This window comes from Seriola aureovittata, chromosome 4 (assembly GCF_021018895.1).
Source record: "Seriola aureovittata isolate HTS-2021-v1 ecotype China chromosome 4, ASM2101889v1, whole genome shotgun sequence".
NCBI lineage: Eukaryota > Metazoa > Chordata > Actinopteri > Carangiformes > Carangidae > Seriola > Seriola aureovittata.
In genome coordinates, this window is record NC_079367.1 from 12,123,340 (window position 1) to 12,143,504 (window position 20,165).

The 20,165-nt window shown below is 41.2% G+C and overlaps 1 protein-coding gene across 1 annotated transcript in view; it reads right to left on the reverse strand.

Annotated features, from left to right (window-relative positions):
• Window positions 1–16,549, reverse strand: part of dner (delta/notch-like EGF repeat containing) — a 53,313-nt gene extending 36,764 nt beyond the window's left edge. The window contains exon 1 of the mRNA XM_056375049.1: window positions 15,969–16,549. Within this exon, the coding sequence (XP_056231024.1) occupies window positions 15,969–16,313 (345 nt within the window). The 5' untranslated portion in view covers window positions 16,314–16,549. The remainder of the gene's footprint in view (window positions 1–15,968) is intronic.
• Between the last annotated feature and the right edge of the window lie 3,616 nt (window positions 16,550–20,165).

Below are 20,165 nucleotides of genomic sequence, written 5' to 3' on the forward strand. Positions count from 1 at the left end.
TCTGTCACCCGAAAGCAAACACACATGAGGAGGACACTAACTTCGATTTCATCAAACAAATGACATTAAATAACCTGCCATGACTGCCCGACATCATCACTCAAAACACAATTACCTCTCAACTCTGGCAAATGCCAAAATAGACAGAGAGATAGAGGGGGGCTGATGCAAGAAATGAGACCAAGCAGAGGAGGAGGAGGAGGAGGAGGAGGAGAGGAGTAAGGAGAATACTAAGTGAGAGGAGAATGATTTAAGAGAGGAGGTGCTGCAAGGCTCTATTTATACCTATCCAAGAAGAGCTGGGGCTGCAGGGGACATGGGCGTCTCTTCTTGAGGGCTGGGACACAGTTGTCTATCTTCTCATTTTGCCAGACAGGGACTAAAATGGATCAGGAGCTCTCAGGCTCTTTGTGAATTTATCAAAAGCTGCTTCTGCAGCAGATGCACTGACAGATAGAGGGTTTTTGTTTGGTATTGCATCTCCCATATGCAGCTCTTCCACATCACAATGACAGCTAGTCTGTCTGCTTGATAGATAATTACTCTAGTGAGGACACTTCACAACACTACCGTTATTCTTGATTAGCTCTGACTTTAACATCAGTTCTGCGTCAGCGCTAGGACTATAGTATTTTAGCTGTCACAACTAGAACAGCCAACGACACTTGACATATAGGCGCTTTTGTGCAGAGTGGAAAAATTTCATCCATTTTATTCCTCCTCAAATTTTCAGCTAGCTGCACACATGACATCCACAACATTCACATAAAAAATTTGTCATTTGCAGTCAATCACAGCCCCTGACAAAGACTTACAGCTGCTCTTTCTGGCTGCCGACTTTTCTTCTACATTGTAGTTCATGATTTAAACATATGAGTGAGTTAACTGAATCCAAAAATTAGACTTTGGACCAGTGACTGAAAAGATTAAAGTCTTGTTATTGCTGTAAAAAAGTATCCGGCGTTATCTTCCTGTGCAACTATAGCAGAAAGAAATTGGAGAAACAGACAAGAAGACCTTTAAATAGGATTTAAAAGAGCAAAATAAAATAGAAGATAAAAAATAAGCTAAAATAGAATAAAACAGATTAAACAGGATAATAAAAATTACAGTACAGTTAAAGGATTACAAGATATGAGTAAATTGTCCCATGTTTAATTTAATGAAATGCAGTGGCAAAGAGACAAATCTTAATCCCTGATTTAAAAGCTGAGAGTTGGAGCAGACCTCAACATATCTGGGAGTTTGTTCTAGCTATGTGGTGCATAAAAACTGAATGCTGCTTCTCGATGTCTAGCTCTGACTCTGGCAATGGCAATCAGATCTGTCGGAAACAACTTGAGAGGTCTGGATGCTTCATAACAGAGCAGCAGATCAGAAATGTATTGTGCCCCTGAACCATTCAATGCTTATATAAGAAATACAATTTCAAAATCAGTTCGTTTGACAAACAAGACACCAGTGTAAAGATTTGAGAGCTGAACTGTGTGTTCAGAATGTGTCCAGTTTCTTGGTCTTTGTGAGGACTCTAGTGGTGTTCTGAATGAGCTGCAGCTGTCTAGTCTACTTTTTAGAGAGACCCATAAACACAGCGTTCCAGTAATCGAGGCTATTGAAGATAAACACATGGATAAGTTTTTCCTAAATCTTGCTGATGCATAAGTCCTATTTTTTAGGCCTCTATAACACTTGAAGACCTCACAGTTTGACTCAATGCCACGCTTTAGCTTCTATTATGCCTGACAGTGTCTAGATGGAGCTATGTCTGTTCTCTGTAGCTAGGGTAACCAAGGTCTTATAGATAGTAATGTATGGGGAAGCATAACTTAGACATAACAATAGTTAGATAAGGACATGTGTCATCTGGGTTACATATGCTGCTGGACAAGACATCTTCAGAAATTGGGGTTGGCACAGATGGTGAACTAATTTCCTTGTCGCATGACCAGGAGGCACATACAGGAAAGTAAAATGCTCAATTTTAAGTCACGTGCACAAAAGCAGCCGTGGTCACATGTTGCACAGCACATCTACACCAAGATTTCTGGCCTGGTTTGTGGTGTTAAACATTAGTGACTGAAGCTGAGCACAGATTTTTAATCGTTATTCTTTGGGTGCGAAAACACATACACAGTCACCTGGTGGTATTGTTATATAAATCTGTGTCTCCTCAGTATATCTATGGTAAGATATTTAGTTGTCTTCTATAATCTGAGTCAGTGGAAACATGTAGTTTTTTAACGGAGGAGGCCCAATAATGGAGTCTTGGGGAACACCATGTTATTTTTGTACGCTCAGATGTGTAATTGCTGATCATTACAAACTAGTCCTTGTCCTTGAAATAGGATTCAAACCATCACTAAACCCACGGCTGCAAAACATTAAAACAGATTGTGGATGGTTGCTTGAGGACGTCTGTTGTAAAAAACAAAAAAAGCATTTAATCTTTGGAAAAACATTTTGTTTCTTTTTGTGAAGTTCCATTGTCACATTCAGAAGTCACAGCACATGTTGCATAACTTCCTGTTCGTACAGAACAGCCCAGTATATAATGTTTGTATATATATTTGACAGACTCATGGTCATGACAATGGTTTATCACCTGTAGGAGTGTATGAGACATACAGGGTAGGATTAAATCTTTTTTCACAGTTACAGACAGTTATAGTCTGACAGTGGACGGATCACTCAAACATTCATTTCAAGGACGTATAGCAATAACAGCATTCGGTCAGCAACAGGTCAACACAGAAGACTTAATGATTTGGATGGGAGCCCTCCCTCTGGCTTTTAAGTTGCCTCTCTGTGTGACATGCTGTTTCATCATTACTTTCTGCATAAAACGTTACTACCCACTGTGATACCACTTGCTGAGGAAAAGGAACAACAGTTATTATAGGTTATAGTAAATGTAGTGTAACAGGTTTCACATAGACAAAAGAATAACAGCATGAACAAATGTCTTTCTGCAAGAGAAAAACACTACAATTATATATAAGTCTAAAGGCTCAGCTGGTAGAGATGGATGTCATTCTGTGCTTTCATCTACGAGCTCACTGTTCACTCTGACCTACATACACAGAGGGGTCTTTGCAAAACAAGATATCTCCTCTCTTAAAAAAGGTGACACCTACTGCTGACATGATTAAACGGGGTCTGGCACAAAAGCCAAAGAGTTCCTGGAACTAACTCAAAGACATGAAGTGTCTTAAGGCTTTTGTCACTTTTGAAAACTAAGCGCATGATTTTTCAGGTCACATTGTATTGTTTTAAATAGGTATGTAGCAGATGTTAAAATAGTGAAAATCCCTCTTTGCTTCATGTCAAGCTAAAAATGGGTCTGGAGCTGGTCCTGCTGCCACAGGGAATTAGTCACTGAAAAGCTGGAAGTGTAACATCCTGTTCCCATTATCACCAAAAGATCTGATGAAAATTATCACCACTCATTTCACCTGCCTCTCATGAAGTCATGTAACAGCAGGGAGGCTATTGTGCACAAGAATAAAGGATCATACAAAGGAGCAACACTGAAAACATGTCTTACCTCCTACAGACTACTGAGTGCCTAATGTGGGCCACATGATTTGTTCTGTTCCCTTTCTTAATAACAAAAAAACAAAGTCCTCAACAACGAGCACAGGAAGTAGCACTGACATTTTCTGATGTGCGCTCTCCACCTGTTGATTTTTTGGCTCCCCTCGTCATTGCTCTGTTGCCATGGTGACCCTACAAGAGGAATGGGGGCATAGCACTGAAAACTGGGCCTCATAGTACGAGATGACACTGGACATGCATCAACGCTCTCCTCCCACGGGCTTTGTCCCCGAAGAAGAAGAAAATGTTCTTCGAAGCCACGACAGTGAAGACGCAGCTTTTTATTCTGTTTGAGGAGCTCCGGACCATCTGACTGTGATTTGCAACACCGCCTACAGAACATGTTCAAAAGATGACAGAGGGAGTGATGACAGGAAGGATGATCTCAACCGACAATATCAAATATGATTCAGGATTTTTTTCCTGAATAGAGTCAGGTTTGGTTTGGTGCTCATATTCTTGACTGGACTGCAATCGCAGGGCCAGACTGACAGACTGACTGACTACGTGATAAGGTTACACCATTGGTCGGTCAGCCGAGTTTGTCCATTTGGTTCCTTCTCAAGATGTAAATCTTTAAGTTCAGGTCACAAATATACTCTTTCTATACTGGTCTTTTTTTTCCACCAAAAAAGGTTAAATAATTTCCTGAAACAGCTGGGCACTGTAAATTTTAGCAAACGTTATTCAACCAGTAACGTTTGTTGGGAACCAACCAACGTTCGTTGAGAACTATCCTCAGCCATAGATGATTCACACTAGGTGCTCTTGTGTTATTTCCAGCAACAATGACTTACTACAAATATTTTTGGTATTTTCTGATGAACTACTGAACTTACTTGAATAGAACAGGCTACATTTATCCCTTAACCGTTGCCGTGCACATGTTGATGCAGATCCAGATACAGTTCCAAAGTTTCAGAATATTTTCTATTATTCAAATAATAAATTCTATATAATTGTGCAGCAGTTTTTTTAATTGTTGAATGTGTAGGTGTATATTAATGTCTCCCATAACTCTGCTTTACAAGCTATTCTTTACTAATTTATTCTAAGATGGCAAAGCTAGCTGTTTAAGGCACAGTGTGTTTTAAACCAGACTGAGTATGCCTGGTTATGCCTACATAATAGTATTGTATTGCAGCTTGTTCTGGAAAAGTTTAATTACTTTTATGAAATGTTGTGAACATGTACTCAAAAGGCAAAAGATGGCAATCTCATAAATGTGTACCACCCCAACTGATAAGCAGCGATAGACTGGTGATCAGTGAGGTTTGATGTGATCAGAGCGGAGCTGTTGGAGGCGGAAGAATCAGCAAGAGACGAAGCTCCAGACAGGATCGATTCCTCCCAGCAGAGAGATCAACTCTTCCCCTCCACAGCTCGAACTCAAGTGTGACACACATCACTGCCCACTGGTTACCCAACACGGTTTAAAAGACCCGTATCTACAGAAACTGCTGGGTTCATATATAATATAAACCATAATGTCTCCATTTACAACATGGGGAACATTTGAGAAATCTCCACTTTTAGTGCTTGAGTTATATTAGATAACTTATTACAACATGACATAATGCCATAAATACGTTATATACTGTACATTTAGTAAAGGTTTGGTAAAGTTTTATTTACCATCAGACCTGTTCTGCCCTAAAATCCCAACAGAGAACTTCAAAGTACTGCACAGCTTTTGCTACATTTTAAGTAGATTAGCAAATTGTAGTATGTAAACAGGGTATTGTATGTTCATTAGATGTAATTAATTAATACCAGTGTGTTATAATAGTTTAATTTTATTTCAACATCTTGAGTTTGATGTTTGTGTTAGAGTCCTCCTCCCACTACAATCAAAAACTCTTTTAACAAAACCCAATTTTAGGTGAACTTATCCATTATTTAAGGCTGTGTATTGACTTTTGGATGAATACATTTCCAGCACAATCCCCAACAGACAGCCAAATTTTCCACCGCGTCTCTCCTATCAAGTGGTAGACAGGCCCAGCTGTTAATACGAGCTAATCTCTGTGTCTAACGCCAAAGGCTGGTGACTGCACCTCGCTCCTTTCCCTGTCGGAGGTGCTCTACTGGTCCTGAAGGGATTTTTTTGGATTAAGCTGGCATTTATTGTCTGCAGCTAAGAGAAGACGTTCACGACGCACACCAGTACAGTACCCCCCCCACACACACACACACACACACACACACACACACACACACACACACACACACACACACACACACACACACACACACACACACACACACACACACACACACACACACACACACACACACGCTGGCTTGTCTCCCAGTTGGCTTCATTAAATAACATATTGTCAGATCAACTTAACTGACAAGTTGTGTGTGTCTGAAGAGGAGACAGCAAGAGTCAGTTCTGCATCTGTTGGTCCGGAGTTGGTCTCTTGCAGGAAAGAAGGGCAACAGAGCAGAGGGCGATACACACTCAAACTCAGCCATCAGTCCTCTTCTACACACTAAAACACTCTTGTACAGGATAAAGTCAATGGGTCGAAGTCTGTTTCCCCATAAACTTGTGCTTCCTGTTCCTTGAGCCCGAACCCTAACCAGTTATTTCTTCAATGCCTAAACATAATCTAAAGGGGGAATAGACTTCGACAAAAGATTCTAGTTTAATTGCTCATTTATTTGTGATTCTGATGAGGCATCCATATTCAAGTCTGAAGATGAGGTCATGAATGTATCACAAGAAGTCCATTTTATGTTCAAAGATTGTGCCTCATTCATTCATTAAAAGAGAATGCGCCGTAGCATCTTGCTTTGACTGAACCAGCTAACCAGCCATCTGTTTTACAGAGATGTTGATTTTAATACGCTGAATTCCAATTGAATCTGTTCTCGTTTACAGTTTTTCTCTTTCTGTTGTCAGTTGTGTTAGTGTGAAATCGTGACTGAAACATGGCCCATTGAGACGATATGTTAATATCCAAGCCATTTCCAAGCTGCTGCTCTGCATAGCTGAAATCCTGAATTTATAACCACGATGTCATCTGACAAAATGACCCAAAATATAAGTTCACGACAAAGACTGTGCTGCGATTTTTGGCAATATTCACTTGTAAAATGATCACTCAGAGAGAAAGAGAGCAAGAGCAATGGCCAAAGAAGAAACTCCACCAGTCGGCCGGCTGACCAATGGTGCAATATCGTCACTCAGTCAGCAACAGATATTTGCATTTATAGGGCAGGCTCCGCTTTTGTGGTCCAGCCAAAACAAGCACAGGGTGTCACACTTTACCAAACACACACACACACACCTCCCTCCCGTCAATACCCTCATTTATTTGGCAGCAACAACAACTAATCATTAGAAGTGACAGTACATTGACGATGTCAGTGCAGAGTCAGAGGGTTATTAGATGTGGTGAATTACTGCTGAGTAAGAGCTGCTTTGCCCTTTTTTACATTATACAGTGGATGGTGACACGACTCGCTGTTCCATTAAAGATAAAAATAGCAACAAGGGCAGACAAAAAGCAATAAAAAAATACCTACACTAAACCACTGGGAGAGATGTAATGAGTTTTTTCTCTATCCAGGACAGGGTGGGAAGTTTCGCTGCCAGACACAAGGAAAATTAAAGAGCCAATGACACGGAGATAAGAGCTCTGTTCATGATGAGTGGTGGCGATAAAAAAAGAAATGTGGGCTGCAGATATGTGAGCAGTCAGGAGTGCTTGAGAAATGTAGTGACTCATTAGATTGTATTTAAGGAAACAAGAAAAAAAAAAAAAAAAAAAAACACAAGAAAGAAGCAGAGATGAAACATGACTACTCAAACTAATTTAATTATCTTTCAATTATTGCTGGTGGAGTGAGTTCTGTGCTGTTCTGTGAATAATATTTTTCAACTGCCTTCAGCTGCCTTAAGGTTTAATAATACACATGACATTTTCATTTTATGAAGTGCTAACACAGTGACAATGCTACAGGATGATGTTGAGCAGGTTTATCGTTCAACATGTTCACCAGTTTAACATGTCAGCATGCTAACATTTGCTCATTCGCACTAAACACAAAGTCATTCATTTTTTGAGGTATTAAACTCGCCTAAAGAATTGGATGGACTGGACGGCAAACAGATTGAAAAGTTGTAATGTTTTCATTTTATGTCTTTGCTGGCTGATTATTTAAGCCAAAAAAGTTCCCACAGAACCCACACAATACCTAAAAAACGCTTTTAGATAATCTTCACATCATGATCAGAGAAATAGTCGTATCTACAGACATGTTTTTTCTCTCAGTTTTCTTATCCATTTTATGTCATTTTTTTTTTTTTTTTTACAAAACTTAACTTTAGTTTATTATTATTTACAGTCCATAGCTTCCATCTGTTTGAGTACTATTCATATTTATACAAAAATGAATTGAATACATTAATTTACATTTTAATACATAGATAAATTACTTTAGCTGAGTTGTCTTTCTATGACAGAGTGCAGTATGTAAGGAGACGAGTCCTACAGCGCACTACTGAACAACCTAACCTAGTCAAATACATCAAGTGATACTAAATTAAGTGTGACTATCAGCCGTCACTTTGAACCAACACATGACTGTAGCAATCAATATGTAGAGCATAAGTGCTTGGTGTTGAGCTGCTCATATCCACTGTTGGCAGTATCATCCATATGTATCTCACTACCACCTCCTCGTCCACTGATCAAAAGGCCAGGTGATGTGTGATATGGAAATGACCAAAGTGATTGGCCACGAGCCCTCCTGTTTAATAAAGGCAGCACGGCCTGCCTCGTAACATCTAAGGACATCAACATGAATAGCAGTGATAGCTCAGTGACAATAGCTCAAAGGAGTCTCTTTGATTTTGCTGATAGGTAGCTACTGTATCAAAGATATCGGCAGGGTTATAAGCAGCCTGTCACCAAAGTAACGTCTCCTGCTTTCATCAAACCATCTGTAACAGATTACATGAGGATGCATGTTTCCCTTTGCAAACGATGCAACAGTTTGCAGCAGCTTACCACCTGTTTTCCAAGTTGACTGTGAAAACTGGAACATACAGAAAAAATCTTTTAAGAAGTTGAACTCTCTCTACTTTGGATACTTGATGAGCTTTCTCTTGTATCAACCAAAGGGCCAAAATGTAAACTCTGCACACAAGATATCTTATAATCTAAAAGACAAATGTGCATCATGCTTTAAAGCCGATGAACTGTTTTCATTTTTAATGATCCCACACTCTCAACGAATTGGTTTACTGTTACGTGTTTAGCCCTGCTAACAAATTGATGCTGTGGTGTGTAATTACAGCCTCTAGGGGGTGGTAGTGTAGCTTCATTTAGTTTTCAATATCCTTAACCATGACTATTACAGTAGTGATCTGAAAAAAAACATAGAAATGCCTCTTTATTTAGTAATAGAACAGAATCAGAATCAGTTTTACTGGCCACATATGTGTGTGCATACAAGTAATTTGACTCCTGTGTCCAGTGGCTCTCAGTGTAGTTCCACACAGTACTAAGTCAGTCAGTAGGAAACAGGTGGTACAAGTTGTGGGAGAGTGTAAGGTGTGCTGAAATAAATACTAAGTGGGTAGTGTAATAAGTTTTTAATTTATACAAATACAGCAGGTGGTTATGCGCAGTATGTGCATCTATGTACACTACAGTAGGCTACATACAGCGTACTTGTATTTATATTTGACAAGTTCAGTGCTGTGCATGAACATGTTAAATGAGTGCCGTTCATTGAACGCCCTCATTTTTTGGTGAACTGTGAACTGAATGTATCCATTTGGAACTAATAAACAGTTAACAGTTAACAATGCTCACGCACGCAGTAAGGCATCAAAAAGATGTTTGCCAAAAAACATCAGAGGAAGAAGAACTGTGTTTTACTGTGGCACCCAAGGATTTACGGCTCCCGGTATGCGTCTGGTTGAGAAAAGCAGTGGGGAGAACATAAATCCCAGGGGAGCGCCAGCGCTGACTGTCTGGGAGCTGGATGCGATTTTCCCCAGCCTCACCTGCAGCTTCCTGTCTGTCAGGAAGTTGGACACAGTGAGCAGGGTGAGTCTGGAGAGGATCATTTCTGGAATGATGCTGTTGAACTCCAAGGTGAAGTTCACAGAGCTCCAGAGATGAAGATCTTAGTAAAGATTGGCGCCAGCTGGTCAGCGCAGACTTTCAGACAGGGGGGTGACACACAGTCTGGACCTGGTGCCTTCCTGATCTTCTGTCTCTGAAAGAGCTGATAAACACATCCTCTTCACAGATCCTGAGTGCGGGTGGGGAGTCAGTGGGGAGGTGCGTAGGCTGTGTGATATGTGAGATGGAGCACGTGAGGGGTGTGAAAATGGGTTTATCAAACCAACAGTAATTCTGCACTCCATTTACCTCGGAAGTTGGATGTCAGAGCTGGGAATGACGTCACATCCGAGTTGATCTTGTTTCAGTACAAGTCGAAAAATTGTTATTGTTGTTGCTTGCTTGTTGTTGTTATTGTTAGCAATAGTAGTTGATAACAAGACATTACGTGGTATTTTGTGCATACAAACAACATAGCAACAGATAGAAGTTGGACAGTACTGTATGTATGACTGATTTAATGAGACACAAAGTCACAAGTGCTAATAAACAGTATATTACTACAGCTTTCACTTCTGTTGATGCGCAGACCAGCCATCTTGGATTTTGAGGCTTTGAGTTTAATTTTTTTTTTTGTATTTCGATTCCGACTTCCCAGTTCAAATGGAACCATAAAATGCATTCAGGTCGTCAGCTGGTTGCTGATTCTCCACAGTACTGGGGAATGGTTTCCTGTAGCTGGTGATGTCCTGCAAGCCTCTGCACACTGACGCGGAACGTGTTTTCCAGCTTTTCAGTGTAGCCTCTCTTTGCTTCTCTGATTTCCTTGGTCAGTGTGTTTCTAGCCTGGTTCTACAGGATCCTGTCCCCACTTTTATAGGCCTCCTCCTCGGCCTGTTGGAGCTGCCTGAGTTTAGCTGTAAACCGGGGCTTGTTGTTGCTGGAAGTGGAGAAAATCTTACACAAAACCTGATGTGCGCTGTCATAGTGTCAGTGAGTTCATCCAAGTCAGTAGTTACAGCTTCAAAAACACTCCAATCAGTGCAGTCAAAGCAGGCCTATAGTTTCAGCTTTGCCTCGCTGGTCCATCTCCTCACAGTCTTGACCACAGACTTCTGCAGATTTTAGTTTCTGCTTTTAAGTCGGGAGAAGATGAAACAGACAGCGATGAGAGAGTTCCCAAAATGCATAAGGAACAGAGCCACAGGCATCTTTTAATATGGTGTCTTGATTTTAGAGCTAAAACAATTGATCGATTGATAGAGTTGTTGCTGATTAATTTTCTGATAATGAATTAATTGTCATTTATCCAGCAAACATTTCAAAAATTCTCTGGTTCCAGTGTTTCAAATGTGATGATTTGATACTTTTTTCTGTTTTATGTTATTTTAAATTAAATATTTTTGAATAAGATTAATCAATAATGGCAATATTCAATAGCTGCAGCCCTACTTGATTTCATAATTACTTCGTAACACACCAGAAAAGGCCATATGGAGGATCTTCTGAACAAATGAAACAATTCACTGACTTGTTTCAGTAAATAGAGCAATAAAAAGAAGTGCCTCTTCAGCAAGAGGACAAGAGAGTCCATGGACACACACACACACACACACACACACACACACATCATATATATATATATATATATATATACATACACCCTGTATATAGAAGTATATTCCGCGTGGCTTCTATCTTTCCTCTGACTAACAAGCCAGGGTATCAAAGAGACCAAAGGCTGGTGATGAGCTTTGAGCTCTGCTTAATTGGATGCAGCTCAGGCTGAATCTGTAGCAGCGAAGTGAATGGCCCTGGGAGACAAGAGCTGACCGCCACACACACACATACAGAGACTCCCCTTCCTCACAATTAAGATAAAACCGCATCAGGACTTGGCTTTGTTTACTTTCCCTGAGTTCTGTCAGGAAGATAATTTTTATTGCAACAAACTGTGTGTGGGAGAGTTGCCAGCCCAAGTGGAAAAAAAAAATCTGTCATTAACAAATGAATGTCACTTTGTGCTCAGCGCTTTTTTAAATTGGCAGGATTGCAGGTGAAATGATCTATGGTGTAAATAGCAAGTTTATCACTCCGCTCCCATCTTAACATCTAATTAACATCTTTAGTCTGTTACTGAGTCATGTGAAAATAAAACATCCGCCATGTATGAGATCATTTAAGTTGTTTCCAATGTAAATCAAGTTATTTCAAGAATTAAGTGCTTCTGGTTCTTTGATACTGGGAGCGGTACATCATATCAACATACTACTGTTTCATCCAGATTTATTAAACCTAAAGATTCAACATCTATCTTCTTATAGAGACATTAATATATATAAACACAAATACATGTCACAAATAACGCACAAAGGTTAAAGAAATGGGTCGATGTTTTGGGAAAAACACTTATCCATTTTCTTGCCAAGAGTTACATGAGAAAATTGATACCACTCTCATGTCTGTACAGGTAATATAAAGCTACCACCAGCAGGGAGTTAGCTTAGCATAGTATAAAGACTGGAAACAGGTGGCAAAACCTACCTTGGCTATTACCAAAGGTAACAAAGTCTGCCTAACCGTACCTCTGAAGCTCACTAAACTGTTAGTGAGCTTTAGACGTGCTGGTAGGCTGATTTTTTAAACTTTTTGAACAGATTTTATTTAAACTTTGGACAGAGACAGGCTAGCTGTTTCCACCCATTTCAAGTCTTTATACGATGCTACGCTAACCGGCTTATACTGTATGAGAGTGGGATCGATCTTCTCAACTAACTCTTGGCAAGAACATGAATGAAATGAGCATATTTCCAAAAATATCAAACTAATCCTTTAATATGCTTTTGCACAGAGTAAAAAAAGGGAACAGTAACAAGCCTGAGGTCTTAAAACAATGCTTATAAAACAGTGAGACTGAGGAACTGAGAGGAGTGAGAAAGCTGCTGTAGGTGTTGAGAGAAGGAACAGTGATGAGCAAAACTCTCAGCTGAGATTTTTTTAAAAAAATCATCATAGCAAGGATCATCAAATGTTCATTCCATCTCAGCTCTGACGTGCCCTGTGTGAGCTTATACAAGTAGGGCAGCTAAACTACTTCCGTGTTACCTCAGATATATCACCTCTTTCATCACCCTCAGTCCTACATCCCTTCTCTGAATAACAGTAAAATAAAAAATACATTCTGTGTTCATAATGCCAGGGCTTTAAAGTTCAGACTGCAAATTCTGCTATGATCCACTGCTTTCATATAACTGAATGGCTGCGCAACCCAGCAAGAGCTCCCTGGACTTGCCTCATGCCGGATGGCTGATTTGCACTGCTACAGCCCTATTGTGTCGTAGAGCAAGTTACCAAATCCATCAGGGCGCACAACAGGCCTTTCAATAATGAATAAGCTGGAGCATGAGAAGCCAATAACTCACAGAAAGGCTAGTGGCACTGAATTCCAGCAGGACAGCTTACAAGCTGCCGTCCAGAAAAGGTGCAGGCTGTTATTAAAACGCCGCTAGTTTAACAAGTAGAGTGTATTTGTTCTCCCCTGGTGCCTGCTGCTGTGGTTTGCATTAGGCTGCTTTGATTCCTGCAGTTTTTTAAAAAACAGTGAGGGGAGAAAAGCCACAAAGCAGGATTAGCAATTTAGCCAGATTATTTTTGAAATGTTGCAAAACATCCAGAAATCAACAGGTATGACCAAGTTTTAATCCTAAACCTAGTAGTTTTACAGATTCAGCTCAGTTTTTGCTCTAATCCCCCTTTGTGAAACGCACCCCAGGTTTGACAAAGAATGTGAGATAAAAGGAGTGAGCGTGAGAGAGAAAGAGAGAGAGAGGATGGTGAGTATATGACACTCGTTTATGAAAGCATTTCCTCACTAAGCTCCAAAACCAAGGCTTTACTCTCCTTAAGAAATGATTCATAGTTTTCTTCTGCTTGCTCTCCTCTTGCCTTTTTGTCATCGACTCTCTCCTGTTTAATTCCTCCTTCTCTCTTCCCCTAACTCTTTTCTCCTCTTGCTTTTCCTTTCCCTCCATCTCTTTCTTCAATCTCTCCTCCTCTCCTCTCACTGGACCATCTGCGTTGTGACGCATGCACAGGACAGGGGATGGAAACCAGCACCGTGCTCAGCCAATCAGGTCATTTACCAAATCTCAATTGACTGCTGCTCCAGTTTCCATGGAGAAGAAACATCCAGCGAGAGAGAGGCGAGGCAAAAATCAATGATCCCCCTCAGGCCCGGCCCAGAGCCCGTGCCAGACCTGAGCTTTGGCGCATAAGAGGGATAAAGCTGAAGTGGATGTTGATGTCTCAGGATTTTACAGCACAAGAGAACTGTGGGCTCTGTGCTCAAGGAAGGGTGTTTTTTTTTCCTGTTCTTAGTGTGAAAAATATGAGTGAAAATTCTCCCCCTGTGCACGTGTTGTCCAGCCCTCAATTCAGGCTGTGTGACAACATTGTCCTCTGTGGTTTGTGTGGAGCTGAGCGCAGTGAAGCAGGCTGCAGAGGTAACAAACTGCAGCTGCTTTCTATTCTGAGAGATGAAACCAGGACAGCCAAGGAGACAGTGATCAGGCCCCTGGCTAAATGCTCCACTAAATAGCTTCAATCCTGACTGCACACCACCAGCATGTTCACCTGTATATTCCTCCCATATGCATTCACAAGATAAACAAATGTACACTGCATGCGTATGCACATGTAAACAAAAGGAGGGGGTGTATGGCTGCCACCTGTTGGTGATCCTGCCAAAGTTTACCCAGTCACCTTGCCGTTTCCCTGCGTGATGCTGCAGCAGACTCATTTATCCTCTGCTGCTGCGTGCGGATGCTCTCTCTCACCTCAGCATGACTCACAGGCCTAGCTGCCTATTGAGCCTATTGCTACTAAAGCACAGCCACAGTCTATTCATTGTAAAGCTCAAATGGTTTATGTGGAGATCAATGAAGTGCTAAATCAAAACAAAAGAGGGCTCTTTCAGGACGTTAAATGTCCTTGAATTGGCACTAGTGTAAAAACAGGAAGCAGCAGGAAGAACAAAGCTGTGTAGGTCAACTTCAGGGACACATAATACAACGTGACAGTGGTTTATCTCTACTAGAAATTATCCTTGTTGACAAATCATTTTAATATCAGCCATAATACTCATGTATTTTTCCAGGGACTCTGTTGGAAATTTGGCATCTACATGATACTGGTACAGACGCACATGAAGGAGCAGAATTAAAACAGGGGGAAAAAGAAAAATCTGCAGTGAATTTTACGACTTCCATCAAACAAAAATGTTCATTGCTAAAGAACTAGCTTTATGCACATGGTCATATGAGATGCTGTGGAACCTGCTGTCTAGATGTTCCAGTTAATGAATGGAAAAGTGGAGATTATCTTATTTTCACCTGATAATCAGTGGCCCAGATGTTAGTAGATTCAACATTACCACAGGATCCTCTGTAACTGCACTACTTTTGGTTTGCAGAGAGAATATGTTCAAAATACTCAACAACTCACACCTGACACACAAACATATAGCACATATAGCCTACATATACTGCCTCACACAAACACACACGCATCTACTGTTTCCACAAGCATCTCACTCCTTTCCTCCTGTTGCCACAGCAACGCAGCATCCGTCTCTGTGTCTCAGTGACAGCACATGCTCCCATTAAAAAACCATCCGCGAACAGCAGAGAGCGAGAGCGCACTCTCACATACCGTCATCTAGCTACTGTACGGCACGCATGCAAATCAAAACACTCTTATGATGCGGGTTTATCTCACACATCGTCAAGGTGAACGCTCTGTGGTTTCAGCAGAGAGATGACAGCTAGTAGTTGTAATGTTTAAAACAAGACAATAATGATAATGGCTCCAAAAGACTCTAAAATGCAAAATACAAAACAAGAAACACCACACACAAAACTGAAACAATTCCATCAAAATAAAAATAGATTATTTGCTTTATAAGGTAATTAACACATGGACCAGAAGCCTGTTTTCTCTGCATTATGTAATTTCTGTCTAAAGAAGTAATTTCTGTCTAAAGAAGCCTAAAGAACAAACTGATCTCTCTCTCTCTCTCACACACACACACACACACACACACACACACACACACACACACACACACACACACGCACACACACAAAACCCTTACATCTACTAACTCTTACTATCTGTGCAATACCTCCCAAAAGCTACGCAATAAGATCAGACACATACACAGACGAGCTGAGTATTAACCCTGTGTTCATACAGGTAGATACCATTAAAAACTAAATGTGTTCATACCTCACAGTTCCGTCCCGTGAAGCCCTGGCTGCATGTACAGGTGTACTCCCAGGTGTCCTCTGGCCTGCCAGCGGAAGGGAGAGCCAGGCAGAAGCCCCCGTTGAGGCAGGGTCTGCCTTCGCAGGGGTCTGGGCGAGGTGTGGCCTGGGTCGGGGTGGGCTCAGCCGGGGCCGGGGTGTCCGGGGCCAGCTGGAACGGGGAAGGGACAGCCCCGATGCTGCTGCTGCTGCAGCTGCTCAGGAGCAGGAGGAGGAGGAGGAGAAGCAGAGGGGATGTGAAGCACCGCACAGTCTGTGTGGGACGGCAGCAGGGAACCGCCGGCACACTGCACATACTCGTCCTCATCCTGATCCTCTTAAGTCTGCTTTCTTCCCTTTCTTTTTTTGTTGTGTGTATCTTTCTCCTTTCCTCAGAGCTGGTGCTCGTGCTGACTGGGCTCAGCAGTAACTGAGAGGTGTGTGAGCAACTGTGTGTGTGTGTGTGTGTGTGTGTGTGTGTGAGAGAGAGAGAGAGAGAAAGGAGGAGGAGGAGGCTCTTGGGATGTTGAGCCTCAGCTGTGCGGAGGGAGAATGACTGGCTGATGGTGAGGAGGCTGAGGGAGAGAGAAGGGGAGAAGGGGAGGGCTCTCTGCTCTTTTTTGTCTCTGAGTCACAGTGACGACGATAGCTGACGACACTCGCACACACACACAGACACTCCAACCCTCCAACACCACCTCCACCTTCATACACACACGTCCTCTTTCTGTTTCCTGGCTTCTCTTACACACACACACACACACTGTGCAGTGCAGCGGAGGAGCTCTGCAACCTCCTCATTTAGAGTCTCATCATCTAAAACCTCTCCTTGGAGCCAGACTTCCAAGAAGAGCGAAAGGGAGGAGGCTGTGCTTGGGGGAAGACAGAGGAGAAAGAGTGGGAGGAAGAAGTGGTGGTGGTGGTGGTGCTGGTGCTGGTGGAGAAAATCCTCATCAGCTTTGCCATGAGATTAGCTGTGTTCCAGTGATAACAGGCAGTTTTACCACAAGGGAGATGTTCAGTCCGAAAAACAGCAGAATCATGCTGATGGAGTCTGAATGATGAAGGTTGGTTTAAGCAGCAGTGAAGGTCAGTCAAGTACTCAGAGCCTTCACTCAACTGAAAGTAACAATACAACAGTGTAAAATACTCCAATACTCCATTTCAAGTAAAAGTCCTGCATTTAAAATTCCACTGGTTTAATTTTCAGAAATATATTTTATAAGCTCATCAAATGGTTTAATGTCAGATTTAAAAGGTACAGTATTTTTATTTTCAGACTACCTCAGAAAAATCTGAATAAATTTGATTTGAATAAATTAACTTTTTGAATGAACTGCTGAGAGTTCACATAAAGGTTCTGTAAAAAAGATCATCACTGCCACTAGATGTAGCACTAGACCACAAGCATCTCAGACCAAAACAAATGCTTGGTGACCGGCCTCCCTTTGGCCAGAACTCCCCCTTCACGTCCTCAGTTAGCAAGGTGCTACAAAGAAAGTGAAAGCAGCCACTAAACACATAACAAAAAGCACAACTAAGTAAAGTTACACTATGTACACAAAGGCCAACAATAAACAATCCAAGTAAACAAATAGCCCAAGCTAGCATTGCTGTGATATGCTACAGCAATGCTCGCAGTAAGCCAGCTAGCTATAGCAACATAAATTCATAATAATGTTAACAGCAAATTAGCTAATGTCACAACCGCTTCTGTAGCCTTCATTAATGAAAAACAGACATGTAACATTATGTAGCCATGAAGTTACTTACATGTCCACAAGAAGAAAAGCCAGTTCAGGGTCGAGTTGGAGCTCTTTAGCAGCTTGTAGGGTTCTCCTCTTGGTAAAGCCTGGCTCCATGGTCAGATTGGAAAAGAAATTCAGTCTTGGACTTATCCAGTGGGATGGGGCACACTCATGACACTGACAGAGCTGGTAAAAACTTTTGGGATGTTCTGGGGTCCACCAAATGACTGTGATGTAAACCAGTATTCCCCATGGTCAGCCAATCTGCCTGTGCTCTGGTCTTATCTCAATCTTTGTAAGAGGCCTTTTTAGCTCAAAAAATAGTTTCTTCAGTCATGGAGGAAATTCTGGGAGGTTGCTTTCACCTGAACCCTGAGTACTGCACTGTGCTATCTCACCTGTGGGCGGTGCCTGGGTGTTCATAGACATGGGGAGGACCAACAGTTTAACAGGAGAGACTCGTGTACATACGCTAACATGCAGATGCTACCAGTCACCAAAAATAATGAATAGAGAAACTCAAATTTCAACACACACAGAGGGGGTGTGAGTTCATTCTCTGCTCAGGACGCCATTACTCCACTATACATTGAAAATAGCTGCTGTATTGTTCAAAATCTTGTTTATAGAACCAGTTAATGAGTTGGTTTTTCATTTTCTAAACTCACAGGATGATTTTGACCCACTGATTCAACCAAAGTTTATTTAACTCACATTTTTAAGGCAGCACAGGAACTTGTGTTTTTAAGTTGAACCATTTTTAAATGCTCTACAGTGGATATATGATGCAGTCCCAAAGGTCAGAGATCATCATTCATCATGTGATTATCTTTTTACAGTTGTGAGTGATCTGAGTAAATAACTTGAGGTGAAAATTGAAATTAGAATTCAAGTTTTTATTTCCATGGTCAAGTCTCATTAATCACAAAAGCAAGAGTTAGCTCTCTTTTTATGAGCATGAACCCACGGATAACAGAAATGTTTTGTTTATTGGAAAAGAGGAAAACAAGCACTCGTTTTCAGCTTTTACAGGGCCACACACAACTACATTGTTTTATAGTAGTTTCTGACATACTGCAGTTGGTGTTCAAAAGCATTTTTTGGGGGGTGGATTTTGTTTTTGTACACAAAGTCCCTGATCTTAAGTAATGCTTCTTTGTTAAAATCCTGCAGTGGGTGGTCACAGAGGGTTTTTCATTTGACTAAATAATCGATTACAGATCAGTAGTTTGTCAAGGACACTGAACATTAAAGGGGCAGTCCACCAAATTAACATGTCAAAGCCAATATACTAGTCACGGAGAGTACGACACAGCCTGAGATGAGGGCATTTACCAGACAGATACTTTTGAGCTGCATTATGGGAAGTATACCATCCAGCATTTTTGGAGCCCATTTTTTTTTTAAAACCATACTAGGGACTAAAAGTCAGGCCATTTGTCTCTCGCATGTCCAATAGGAACTTGCTGGAATGAGCCTTTAATTTGTATGAATGTGTGTGATTTACTAATCACATATCCTAACTTTTTCAGGCTGAGAATTAAAAAAAAAAAAGAACCCTGTCAAACTGCACTACTTAAGAAATATACTACATTAACTTCTTGACCTTGTCTCCCTCATCTCTCTATTACAGTCTTAAAGGCTGGTGTGTGAGATTCACAACCTCAGTTTTCTAGATTAAGTAGTTGGATGCCTCAGTGGGAGGGGTGCTGTTGTAGCATGCTCAGTATGATCAATATAAAAACCCTGTGGTTGATAATGAGATGTTGGCTTTACACTCTGGCCTCAACTTTTCCATTTTCATAATGAATTTTCCCACAGTGCAGTAAATCTGTCACCTTACACCACTCAATGAACACAGGTACTGCAGCAGACTGAAAACTCATGATGCCTGGAGTTTTTTTTCTGCTTAAAGTAAAAAAAAGAAAAAAAAAAGAAGACAGACCAGAATCAGTCAGCCCATCTGAGAGAGAAAAGCCATGGGGGTCATAGCAGAACATTTTCAGTACAGTTGATAACAGTATTCCAGTGAAAATGGGTTGAATCACTTCGGTCATGGTTATTTCATCACCCACACACATCTTGTGTAATGTCAAATCCACTGCTAAGCTTTTTCTTGTTTTTAAGAGACCCAGCTTAAGAACCAATGGTGCTGGTAAACTGTGCTGAGATCTAAAGGGCAACATTCCAGGTAAGTCAAATAATTCAGCTTTGACACGGTGTCCATGGCAACTGACCTAAACTTGCACACAGTAGAGTCCCATGGAGGACCCGAGTGTGTCAAGATTTGTTCTGAAAAAGATCTCTAACTGATTAGTTATAATCTTTAAGAAGACCCACTGAAAACTGTTCTACTGCATGCATCTCAAAGGGCCAACCTGCTGTAAAAGTAATGTGGTAAAGCGATGGAGGGATGGATAAATAAAACTAAC